At 26.5% G+C, this 13,875-nt stretch overlaps 2 protein-coding genes across 2 annotated transcripts in view; both read left to right on the top strand.

Annotated features, from left to right (window-relative positions):
• The first annotated feature begins 244 nt into the window (after positions 1-244).
• Positions 245-13,875, top strand: part of LOC122507478 (cytosol aminopeptidase-like) — a 32,258-nt gene continuing 18,627 nt past the window's right edge. The window contains exons 1-3 of the mRNA XM_043620210.1: positions 245-371; positions 1,056-1,177; positions 13,340-13,500. Coding sequence (XP_043476145.1) covers positions 282-371; positions 1,056-1,177; positions 13,340-13,500 — 373 coding nt within the window. The 5' untranslated portion in view covers positions 245-281. The remainder of the gene's footprint in view (positions 372-1,055; positions 1,178-13,339; positions 13,501-13,875) is intronic.
• LOC122507477 (E3 ubiquitin-protein ligase COP1-like) lies at positions 6,901-9,422 on the top strand. The gene has a single exon (XM_043620209.1). The coding sequence runs from the start codon at positions 7,072-7,074 to the stop codon at positions 8,971-8,973; it is 1,902 nt and encodes a 633-aa protein (XP_043476144.1). The 5' UTR covers positions 6,901-7,071; the 3' UTR covers positions 8,974-9,422.

The following is a 13,875-nucleotide window of genomic DNA, read 5'->3' as shown; positions in this document are numbered from 1 at the left end:
TTTATAAACAAAAGTGAAATTATTTTTGAATATTTTGAAGAGAAACACGATTATTTTTAAAAAAGTAAATAAACTTAGAATGTGGAATTATTTTCAAAAGGAGAAAATTTGTATTTTTCAATTGAAACTTTCAAAAATCCCGCTGTACTCCAACCAATTAGAGTTGGTATTTACAATTTCCCCCGAGGAAATTTGGAAATGTTTGGGAAAATTCGCAATTTCTACGCCAATGGAGAAACTACAGAAAAGCTCTCTCTCACTCTCTACTCTTTCGTTTCATTATGGCACTGGCATTGTATCTTATTAGGGGAAAGGAATTGCATTACGGAAATTCGCTGATACGTTTTTTCTCAAGCTGCTCAGCCATGAAGGTAATTTTTGCTTTGCAATAATCATTCATCACTCTTTAACGTCATAAAATAATATCCTCGGGATATTTTTCTTTTATCATTTTTTGCGCGGTTCATTTGTAACAGCAGGCTAGTTTTCTAAAGATTAGGGTGCTCTTAAGTTTCAAACACATATAAATGTGTGTAACGTGTATGATATTGCCGCGATGATAAATAGTTTACACACAATAACAATATGCCGAGTAACATCTGGTCTCAATAGATTTTACAATATAATTAACCCTAGGTTGATGAAATGCTTTTTATACGTTTAATTTTCAAAATTTTACCCATTTTTCCCTTAATTTTTTTTATTAATATATTAGAAATTAAAATATAATTTTCAATATTTTTGATAAAAGACAAAAACAAAATAAAACTAAAACCGTTTCGAAGATAGAAAACAACTAAATTTTCGAGTTTCGACGTTGAAATATTGAATATGTTGATATGCATATATGTGTAAATGTTCTGTTATCTTTGAAATACTGGGTCACTTTTAATAAAATCGTTAACTTGTTGAATTTTGCATTCTTGAAAATAGAGATTTGACTTTGCAGCGTTAGATAATCATTTGCGATAACTTTTAGTTAATAAAATATAAAGAAAAATTAAAATTATTTTTTATTTAAAAAAATCTAAAATTGTCTTGGTTTTTTTGAACAGAAAGGGTTAGTGCTCGGAGTTTATGAGACAGAAAAAAAAGAGGATGAGAAGATTAACCTGACACCTGCAGCAAGTAAATACAATGAAATTTGTGATGGAAAGCTACTCAAACAAATACAGTTGTAAGTCTTTCACTTTCTACTTAATACATTAGCCTTCAATTAAATATGTTGCTTGCTCAATTTTATATCTGCAAAAGTCTGTTTGTTTGTAAATATAATTAGATACCTTTGGAAACAATTGATTAGTATGTTATTAAAGTCATTACTTGTCAAATAATTTTAATACAAAATATTTTCTTTTATTTCTCATATTTATCTCATTCGCGGGTATTTACTTTGAGATTAAAAAACAAAACTGTTTCAGTAAATATACATTTTTACAAAGAATTTTTTTTTACATACAACAGTGTAATAAAAGTTCATAAATTAATTAATATTAATTTTTAAATTAATTAACTTATTTATTTTAATATACCTTTAAATAAAAATTTTTTGAAAAATTGAAATTTTATAAAATTTATTTGAAAATAAAAATTGATATTTTTCAAGTATTTTATTACAATTTTTGAAAATCAACTTTTGAAGAATTTTAATTGCAAAGTTTAAAAACAATTAAATTCTCAAAATTATACCTATAATTAACAAATTTTTTGGAGAATTGAAATTTTGTAAATTTTACCTGAAAATAATTGATTTTTCTCAAGTATTTTATAACAATTTTTAAAAATCAACTTTTGAAGAATTTTAATTGCAAAGTTTGAATAGAATTGAATTCACAAAAATATACCTTTAATTAAAAAATTGTTAAAGAATTGAAGTTTTGTACCATTTAATTGAAAATAATGGATTTATTTTCAAGTATTTTATTACAATTTTTGAAAATCAACTTTTGAAGAATTTTAATTACAGTTTGAAAATAATTGAATTCTCAAAAAAATTTAATGAAAAGTCTTCAAGTAAAAATTTAAAAATGAAAATTTTTTGAAAAATGTTAATTACAGTTTGAAAATAATTAAATTCTCAAAAAAATTTAACGAAAATGAAAATTTATGAAAAATTTTAATTGCAAAGTTTGTAAAGAATTAAATTCTCAAAAATATACCTAAAATAACAAAATTTTTGAAGAATTGAAATTTTGTAACATTTAATTGAAAATAATTGATAATTTCAAGTATTTTATTGTAATTTTTGAAAATCAACTTATGAATAATTTTAATTGCAAATTTTGAAAATAATTGAATTTTCAAAAATTTTAATGAAAAGTCTTCAAGTGGAAATTTAAAAATAAAGATTAATGAAAAGCTTCTAAAAATTAAATTAAAATAATTTTGAAAATTAATTAAATTGTATATAATTGAAAAACTATTATCTTTCAAAAATTATTTTAAAACATTTAAAAAAAATTAATTTTACGAATGTTTTTATTATAATCTTCTGAAAATTTTAACTTTAAAAAAAAGTACAGTTACAATTATTATAAAAAATTGAATTTTTGTATTGAAATAATCGAATTCTTGAAGAACTTTCGGAGAATTATGAAAAATGATTGATTTAGAAATGAAGTTTAGTTAAAAATTGTAAAAAATTATTGAACTTTTTTGCGCCTTAAATTCGATCCGAGGCCTGAAAATTTAATGATAAATTTTGTTATTAATTAGGCTACTAAATTTTGAGATTCAACAATAAATTAATTTAATTATTCGTCATCATGATGAAACAATCTTGCGAGCACCTTAATATCTGATGACTGACAATTTACAATTTTTTTTGTAAATTATTTGGTTATCTTGGTACTAAGATAAGATTCTAAACTTTGATCGAACAAAACGTTTAATGGTGAAAGAAAAATAAAATTTTATTTATAATCAAACTGTAATTTTCCACTTCATTCTTAAATTGATAATTGAAATGCTACAATTATTTTTCAGACAATGATTCTACAAATCTGTTTTTTGTCTGTTTTCTATCAACAATTTATTTTTCTCAATAAAAACATTCCTTAAATAGTTTGAGAAAGCACAACTTGGCAACACTCTGTAATTTATTTCCCACTTTAGCGCTCTGGAATGTAATTCCCATAATAATTATAATACTGTCCGACAAAAATGAATTTTTTTTCTGCCCCGTCAATAATTTTGATCACTTTCGATAGATTTTGTCACGCTGATTACGAATCTGCAAAGAAAATGCCCAAGCATGTCATATTTTTTGAGAAAATTAGTGTTAAAAAATGAAAATGGACAATAATATTTCCAGATTTCCTTCAGATAGAATTTGAATAAAATTTAAAAACTTTTTATTAAATTTCCAGGTTATACTTATTTATTTAAGGGGAGACTTCGACTACATTTTTAACTATATCAGGAAAATGATTTAAATCTTCAATAAAATTATTTTTATAGTAATTTTTAGAGAGGAAAGCAATGGTTAGAAAATATTCTGACTTTTCTTGAATTTTTATTTTTCTTAAAAATTAATAGATTTTAAAATCCATCCGTAATTTTGTAGAAAATATGTTTTTGTATTCACAAAAAAATTACCGAATGAAAAGAATGATTTTTATTATTTTTAAAGCATTTTTTTCCCTAAATATTGTTTTTAGGTTGAAAATGCTAAAAAAAGTACCATTGTTATTCAATTTTTTTATACTGAAATTTACTTGTTTATTTTTCTAAATAATTTCAAATCATAATTTTTTAAAATAAAAAGTAAAAAGAGCAGAATAATTATATGATAAAATTATAATTTAAAATTAGTTTGAAAAATAAACAAGTGAATTTTCATATAAAAATATTTAATAACAAGGTTTTTAGTATTTTCAACCTAAAAACAATGTTTTTTTCAAAAAAAATAAAAATCATTTTTTTATAACATTTTATAGATCATTTTTTTTAACCGAACATTAATCGACTCGACAAAAAAAATTCGAATCGGCCAAATCGAAGTTTCGAATTGCAAATTGCACAACATATTGCATACACAACATAGCACAAGACTTAAAATTTTTTTATAAAATTGAATTTTCGCAAAGTTTTTATTTTGAAAATTCTGAAAAATAAAATTTTTGAAATTTTTCAATTCTATTGTTTTTAAGATAATTGAATTTTTATAAACAAATAATTGAAATTTCTTTACATTCAATTAAAGATAATTGAATTCCTATAAAGAATTTTATTTAAATTTTTCGAAAATAATCAATGGAAGTTATAGTGACCGTATAATTATAAATTTATTTTAAAAATATAAAGTCCCTCTTAACAGGGTGTCTAACGGACAGGGAAGTCAGCAAAAGGCAGGGAATTTTTTTGGTCAGGGAAAAGTCAGGGAATGGCAGAAAATTTCATTGAAAGTCAGGGAAATTTCTAAAAATTTTTAATTTAACAAAACTTAGAAGATTTTTATTATCGTTTCTTTCTAACATTAGATATTAATTTATTGTTAAATATGTCAGTTACCATATTTTTGTCCCAAGAAAGAAAAAATAGAATTAGTAAAATGTCAGGGAAAAAGTCATGGAATAGTCAGAGAATTTTTTTCTTAATCCTTGTTAGACACCCTGTCTTAAAGTTTTAAATGGGACGCATGATTATTCCCCAAATGTCATTTTTCCGAAATGTCATTTTACCGAACTGCACTTTTGCGAATACTCATTTTTGCGAAAAGCCAATTTTGCGAAATGACACTTTTGCGAATTGTCATTTTTTCGAAAAGCTATTTTTGCGAATTGTCATTTTTGGGCATGGACATTTTTACGAATTGTCAATTTTCTGAAAAGTCATTTTTGCGTATCGTCATTTTTACGATTTGTCAATTTTTCGAAAACTCATTTTTGCGAATTGTCATTTTTACGAAAAGACATTTTTGTGAAATGTCATTTTTGCGAATTGTCACTTTTGCGAATCGCCATTTTTACGAATAGCCATTTTTACGAATTGTCATTTTAAAGAATTGACATTTTTGTGAATTGTCACTTTTGTGAATTGTCATTTTTGCGAAAAATACAACAGTGAATTTATAGACCTACAAGTTTTCTATTGTATTTTTCGCAAAAATGACAATTCGCAAAAATGACTTTTCGGAAATTTGACAATTCGTAAAAATGTCGATTCGCAAAAATGACTTTTCGGAAAATTGACAATTCGTAAAAATGGCGATTTGCAAAAATGACAATTCGCAAAAATAACAATTCGTAAAAATAACTTTTCGCAAAAATGACTATTCGCAAAAATGACAATTTGTAAAAATGGCGATTCGCAAAAGTGACAATTCGCAAAAATGACATTTCTCAAAAATGACAATTCGCAAAAATGATTTTTCGCAAAAATGGCAATTCGTAAAAATGGTGATTCGCAAAAATGACATTTCTCAAAAATGACAATTCGCAAAAATGACTTTTCGAAAAAATTACAATTCGTAAAAGTGGCGATTCGTAAAAATAACTTTTCGGAAAATTGACAATTCGTAAAAATGGCGATTCGCAAAAATGACAATTCGCAAAAATAGCTTTTCGAAAAAATGACAATTCGCAAAAGTGTCATTTCGCAAAATTGGCTTTTCGCAAAAATGAGTATTCGCAAAAGTGCAGTTCGGTAAAATGACATTTCGGAAAAATGACATTTGGGGAATAATCATGCGCCCCGTTTTAAATCAATTTTTGGCTTCTTAAAATTATATTACTATTCAATAATTATAATTATTGAACTACTCTTCAATTTTTATAATTATAACATTCCTAGGAAGGTTTCATTTACTTTTACGAATTGTAAAATTCTTTGCAGAAATTCAATTATTTTTAATATAATTGAATAATCAAAGTCTCAATTATAACTATAAACAGACAAAATTATTTTTAAAAATTGGAAAAATTCTTTGTTTAATTCAATTTTTTCTCAATTTTCAATTAAAATTATTTTAAAAAACGATTATTAAATTCTAACGTTATTAAAAAAAACATTTTCAAAAAATTGAAAGAAGCTTGTCAAAACAATTTAATTATTCATAAAAACTCTAATAAAAATTTTTGAAGCCATTTGTAGATTTATTTTTGTTCGAAATCAAATAAATTTAAATTTGATGTGAAAAAAACATTTCATATTAATTTATTGAAGTTAAATATGTTAGTAACCACATTTTTGTCCCAAAAAGCAGAAATAAAGTTAGTAATAACCCAGCGAATTTTTTTCTTAATCCTTGCTGGATATGCACGATGCTAAACATTAGAAAAATGACAAAATAGAATGCAAATGAAGAGCTAATTTTTAATTATCTTATTGTAGTGTTTTCTAATTCTAATTCTTAATTTCCAATAATTCATAATGAAAGATGGTCAAAAACATATTTTTTTCAACATTAATTTTCTCAAGAACTTGACATGCTGAAAATTCTTTATTGCAAATTCGTGAAAAAATCTATCGAAAATGACTAGAATTATTATTTAAAGGTCAAATACAGCATCGAACAATGTAATCATCCGACTTGACGCTTTTTTAGCACCGGCAAAACTTATCCCCTCACACATTTATATTTTCTTTTTTTCGAATTAAATCCGATCACATTTTCAGCCTGAAACAATTGTCATAATGCTGCCTGAGCTTTTTCTTAAATCTTATCGTTCCATAAGTTTTTCTACATCATCTTTTTAATTTTTCTCTCAATAATATTCTCTATTATTTTTTTTTTACAAAAATTTTCTTTTCATAGTGAAAAGATGTTAAAAACTTTTTTAATTTTTAACATTTTTTATTTCTTTTCATATTTGAATATTGATAATAATAATAATAATAATAAACATTTCCGAGAGTCTTGAAGCTCACTTGGCATTATTTTGATTGTTTCAGGAGGGACTAAAAGACATGCTTAAGCGGAGAAAATATTGAAAAAGAAAATTCTATTTGCTGGCAAATGAACGACGAATATATTTTCGAAAATCGAACCCTTGTCGAAAATCGTGAAACATTGTGAAACATTGTGAAACATTGTGAAACTAAGACAGGAAAATAGAAAATATTCGAAAAATGGCAACTGGAGAGGCTGGAAGTAGTGGAGGAAGCGTTCTCCATGGAATTGGCGGTACAATTGAGGACAAGAACAACGATTTCCTGTGTCCTATTTGTTTTGAGTTGATAGACGAGGCGCATATTACGCGCTGCGGACATACTTTTTGCTATAGGTGTATTACCAAGTCGCTTGAGGTTAACGGCAGGTGTCCGAAGTGCAGTGATATTCTAGGTCAGCAGGACATATTCCCGAATTTTCTTCTCAATGAATTGGTCTCCAAATACAAGACTCGTATCAAGGGAGTCGCGGAACTGAATTTCTCGGAAGGAAAGAAAGGTATTGAGATCGCCCCTCCGAATGATGGTCTTCGGGACTTTGTCGCCACGGAGAGTGCGAATCTAACCCTTCCGGATGTGAACGTAATGCTCGAGGTGCTTATACAAAGGAAGCAGTTGCTAGAGGCGGAGTCGTGCGCCGCGCAGAATAAGCTTCTGCACGAGTTCCTGCAGAATGTTCTTCAGCAGAAGGAGGAGCGGGATCGACAGTTGCACAACGAGATTACGCTCATCAAAAAGGACATGGAAATTGTCGAGAGTATTCTCAGAGACGTGCAGATGAACTGTCCGCGGGTGGAGAGTTTGAAGGCTTCTGGTGCGAATGACTCGGAGCAAATATCCGATATCAGGAAGGAGATGATTAATATGATAAATAATATTGATTCGAATATGGTGAAGAGCGATGGCGAGACGCTTAGTTCGTCCCTAGCGATCCGGAGGAAGAGGATGCATGCGCATTTTGACGACTTTGTGCAATGCTACTTTGACACTAGGGCCAAGGAGCATTTGTTCAACCCAAGGACTCAGAGTCAAGATCCTCTGTCGCAGACGAGTTCTGGACTCGACATATTTAGGGAGAATTTGGTAAAGTTCTCGAGGTACAATTCCCTAAGACCTTTGGCGACTCTGAATTACTCCTGGGAGATCTTTAACAATCCGACCATTGTCTCGAGTATCGAGTTCGATAAGGACAACGAATTCTTCGCGATTGCGGGCGTGACGAAACGGATAAAGATCTTCGACTATGGGGCCGTGATCCGCGACACTGTCGACATCCACTACCCCTGTGTTCAGATGGTCTCGGACTCGAAGATTTCGTGCATCTCCTGGAACTCGTACCACAAGAACAAATTAGTCTCGTCCGACTACGAGGGGATCGTGGCCGTTTGGGACACGGAGGCGGGACAGAAGACGAAGGTCTTCCACGAGCACGAGAAGCGCTGCTGGTCCGTGGACTTCAACAACATGGACAGTCGGCTGATCGCCTCTGGCTCGGACGACGCGCGGGTCAAGCTCTGGTCCCTGAACATGGACTACTCGTTCGCCTCCCTGGACGCTAAGGCCAACGTCTGTTGCGTCAAGTTCAACCCACAGAGTTCGCACCATTTGGCGTTCGGCTCCGCGGATCATTGTGTGCACTACTACGACTTGAGGAACATGAAGGAGGCGCTCTGCGTTTTCAAGGGACATCGAAAGGCTGTTTCCTACGTCAAGTTCCTGAACAAGGAGGAAATCGTGTCGGCGAGCACCGACTCCCAGCTAAAGATGTGGAACATCAACAATCCCCATTATCTGCGATCGTTCGTCGGACACGTGAACGAGAAGAACTTTGTCGGCCTCGCGACCGATGGGGACTACATTGTCAGCGGTTCGGAGAACAATGCCGTCTACGTCTACTACAAAAGACTGTCCAAGCAGCTTTTGTCCTACAAATTCGGACCGGCGAGAAGTCTCTTGGAATTCCAGGAGAGGAGGGAGGAGGATCTCAATGAATTCGTCTCGGCAGTTTGCTGGCGACAGAATTCCAATGTCATTGTCGCTGCCAATTCGCAGGGATTGATTAAAATTTTGGAACTTGTCTAAAAGAGAAGATGGAAATGGGAAACGATTTAGAGAATTTTTAGGCATTATTTCCAAGTTCTTCTTTTCGTTTCTTACAAAGTACGCTTGTACTGGAACTTTGTGCTTTAAAGACGCAATGAATTTGAAGCCAATTAGTAAGGCCTTAATTATTAAAAATTTAAAGCCTCATTTAACGAAAGCAGGCTTCGCACTCAACTACTAAAACCTACTATTAACTATTTATTACTTTTTCTTTACGATTAGCTACTATTTAGACAATTTTTTTTAAATTTCTGACACTGACAACTACTTTTTTCTTTCTCTCAAAATTTCCACTACTTTAAAATCGCTAATAGCTGAAATAAAAAAAATATTTTCATAAAATTCTTATCAACAATTAAAGATATTGATATAAGATTCTTTCAAACAATTCAATTCTTTTCAAAAAAATTTCGAAATTCATTTTCATATCTGCTATTTTAGAATTTCGAAAAAAAAATTCAATTATTTTTAAAAAATTTCGATTTTAATTATTTGAAATACAATTCTTATAATATTTACAAAAAATTCAATAATTTAAATTTTTTATAAAATTATAGTCAAGAATCCAATTATTTTCAGAATTTTTTCATAGAAATTTAATTATTTAAAAAATTTTTAATAAAATTCTTCGTAATAATTCAATTATTTTCGAAAATTTTTCGCAAGAATTCAATCACTATTACAAATAATGAAGTTCTTTGCAAACATTCAATTATTTTCATAATAACACAATTTTAACAAGAATTCAATTATTCAAAATACGAATTTTATAAAATTTAACAAAAAAATTAAATTGTTTCCACAAAAAATAATTTTTTTTCACAGTAATTCAATTGTTTCAAAAAAAATTATAATTCTTCGCAATAATTCAATTACTTACTTAAATTTTAAGAACATTTTTCTCAAGAATTCAATTTTTTTTACAAATAATGAAATTCTTTGCAAGCATTCAATTATTTGAAATATAATTTTTATAAAAATTTATCAAAAAATTACAATTATTTAGAAAAATTAAAATTTAATTTTTCTTTACGAATACAATTATTTTCACAAATAAAAGAAATTTTTTACAGTAATTCAATTATGTAAAAGTTTTTGTTTTAAATTCTTCGTAATGATTCAATTATTTTCGAAAATTTTTTGCAAGAATTCAAATATTTTTACAAATAATGAAAATTATTTTCATAAATAACACATTTTCGACAGGAATTCAATTATTTCAAATACAATTTTTATAAAATTGAAGTAAAAATTTTAATTATTTGAAAAAATTATTATAAAATTCTTGCAAGAATTCAAGTATTTCCACAAAAAATACATTTTTTCATAGTAATTCAATTATTTAAAAAAATTTATGAAAATTCTTCGCAAAAATTCAATTATTTTCAGAAAATTTTTCTCAAGAGTTCAATTATTTTTACAAATAATGAAATTCTTCGCTGAAATTCAATTATTTCTAATTTACTATTTTAGAAAATTTTTCTAAAGGAATTCAATTAATTAAAAAAAATTTTGATAAAACTCTTTATAAACATTCAAATACTTTCATAATTAACACAATTTTAAAAGAAATTCATTTATTTTAATTACAACTTTTGTAAAATTTAAGAAAAATTCAATTATTTAGAAACTTTTTTATAAAATTTTTGACAAGAATTCAATTATTTCCACAAGAAATAAATATTTTTCACAGTAATTTAATTATTTAGAAACAAATTTGATTAATCTTTTTGCAAACGTTCAATTATTTTCATAAATTACACAATTTTAAAAGGAATTCAATTATTTAAAATACAATTTTTATAAAATTTTACCAAAAATTCAATTATTAAAAAAAAAATTCAATAAAACTCTTGGCAAACATTCAATAATTTTCATAAATAATACAATTTTACCAGGAATTTAATTGTTTAAAATATAATTTTTATAAAATTTAAGTAAAAATTTAATTATTTAAAAGACTTTTAGAAAAATTCTAGGCAACAATTGAATTAATTTCATAATTTCAATTATTTAAAATACAATTTTTATAAAATTCAATCAAAACTTCAATTATTTAGAAAAATGTTGCGTATAGAATTCTATTATTTTAGTGATTTAAATAAAATTTGTTTATAAGAATTTATATATTTTTAATGCAATTTTAAATTTATCGTAAAAATTCAATTATTTTAAAAATTTTTCAAAAAAATTCTATTATTTAACGAAATTTTAATAAAATTCTTTGCAAGTATTCAATAATTTTACAAATGATAAAATTCTTTACAGGAATTCTATTATTTAAAAAAATGTTAATAAAATTCATTGCAAGTGTTAAATTATTTTCATAAAAGTTTTGAATAATTTTATTTAAAAATTCAAAAAAAAATTATTGAATTTTTGGAAGAATTACAGTTGTAATTTTTAGAAATAGTTAAATTTAAAATTACAAAGTTTTTACATGGAAATGATTTAAAATATTATTCCCTGGTGGAAAAATAAATAAGTATTTAAATATTTATTTTAAAAAAATTGTTTCGAATTTTGTATAATTTAATTTAGAATTTATGAAAAAAAACTTATTTTTTTGAAAAATTGTAATTAAAATTTTTTGAAAATAGTTAAATTTCCGCAAATAATTTAAAAAGATTAAATTAAATTTTCAACCTATTGAAAATTTTGTTAAATTTAATTGAAATACTTAAACCTTTTATTTTAAAGAATAAGTTAATAAAAAAGGGAATAATTTTGATGATATTTTGATGGTATTCAGGATAAAGTCAAGGAAATATTGAATCAAATTTTTGTGAATTGACTAAAAGAAGTATTTTAAGTCGTAAAATTTAATTTTTCGCTACTTTTCACTACTTTTTTCGGTCTTTAAGATACTTTTTGATACTTTTTGAAAGTGAATTATCCAGTGCGAAGCCTGCGAACGAAATGCAGGCCACAATGTGATAAACAACGACAAAAAATGTTAAGATTAATTTTTCCAATATAATTACTTTAATCGAATCTTATAAGTCACGAAACACAAAATCCTTCAATAAATGCCGAGAATTTATTGCTGATGATGATGATGTCGCTTTATGACTTGTGCAAGAGACTTAAAATACAAATTAATATAGTTTTTACTCTCTTTCTGCGGTAGTATCGGTAAATTCTTAAAGTACAATATCTAGAATAAGAAATGAAAATTCAAACATTGATTATCATCGCAGAAAAGTGTTGCTTAACTTTAAAGATAGTTAGATAATTAATGAATGATTCGTTTCTTCTGTTGCATTGTTGTATTTCTTTTATTTATTTTTTTAAGAAATCTCAGACTGAACTGTAATGATATTAAGTTGTTGGATGAAATGATAATTATTTTAACCGAGGAGAGATAGAACCTAAAAAGCCAACATCAAAATGTAAATATAAATTTCAAAGTGTGGTCTCTGTAATAAAAATAAAAATAATTTCAATGTAAGTATAGACTTATAAAAGTGAATTCTTGAAAAAAGAAAAATTTCATCGTTGAGCTTTTCAGAATTTCAACAACAGTTGTAATCTGAAAAACTTATTTGTAAATACGTTCCAATTATTCATGGAAATTCTTTCTTCATTTCTGCGAATGTTAATTTTAAAAAAAAATTAATAAATACATGTAGGTATTTGACACATTCACGGAAAATGTTTCTTGAAACGAAAGAGAAAAAAAGAAAGAGAGAGAAAGAGATAAATCTACAAGAATTTATAGCAAAATTCAAAAAAGAAAATAAATTCTAACTTAAATTTAAAAAATAGTATATTTTTAGATTGTATTTTAAATGCGCAAATAATGTATTTGTTCAATGTCCAGAAGCATTAGACTTCATTGTATGCATAAATAATAAATTCGTGATTCAGTGTTAACAAAATGTTTTTTTATGTAATTCTAATCCTAATTTCATTTAGATTTTAGACATCAGCATAATAGACTTAAAATTCTTTTTTCTGAATGATTTCAGACGAGACAAATTTTTTTCTTCAGCTTTTTATAAAACTTTTTAAAAAATACTTTTTTTATAGTCAAAAAATTGTTTTTAGTAATTTTTTTATGATCATTGAATTCATTACAAAAATTTGCTATAATAAAAAAAAATTTTCTAAGTTAATTAATACAATTGAAAATGTATCCGAAACTTCCTCTTAATATCCAATAATTGCATTTTAAATAATAAAGATACACTCAGAAAAAGATAGATTTAACTTAGAGCCGACTAAATTATTTAATTTGGTTCAGATAAAAATTTGATTTTTAATAAATAAATTTAAATAATTTGAGGTTCTTTGATTTATTATTTTACACCCAGATAAGTAAAATCGAAAAATTTCTTTCTAGAGCTGGCCCACAATTAAGGAAAGCACAAACAAGAGTTTTTTGGGGCCTTGACGACTCTTTCACGGCTGTTGCTGTTGTTGGTCTCGGGAAACATAACGCTGGCATTAATGATCTTGAGGAAATTCACGAAGGAAAGGAGAATATTCGCGTGGCTGCTGCTGGTGATCTTATTTTTCAAAATATTTTTTCCACTAAAATATAATGCTCGCTGAACATTTATAATTACCTACATGAAAATTTTCTACTTTTTAAGGGGTTAAAGTACTGCAAATTTTTTTATCTTCATTTGTCACACGAAATGCAAATAATTGATTTTTTTAAGTATTTCATTACAAATTTTCAACATTAAATTTTGAAAAATTTTAATTTGCAAATTTTCAAAATAATTGAATTCTCAACGATTTTAATAAAAAATCAAAATGAAAATTAGCTTCAAAAAAGGTATAATATTTCTAAAAGTTACTATTTCTGTTTTTTTTTTTTTGAAATTTCCCACTACTTTAAAATTAAATTCGCTACTATACTAGAAATCAAAA

This window comes from Leptopilina heterotoma, unplaced genomic scaffold (genome assembly GCF_015476425.1).
Source record: "Leptopilina heterotoma isolate Lh14 unplaced genomic scaffold, ASM1547642v1 Lhet_47, whole genome shotgun sequence".
NCBI lineage: Eukaryota > Metazoa > Arthropoda > Insecta > Hymenoptera > Figitidae > Leptopilina > Leptopilina heterotoma.
The sequence above is the reverse complement of the archived record's forward strand: the minus strand, read 5'-3'. Positions and strand labels throughout refer to the sequence as shown.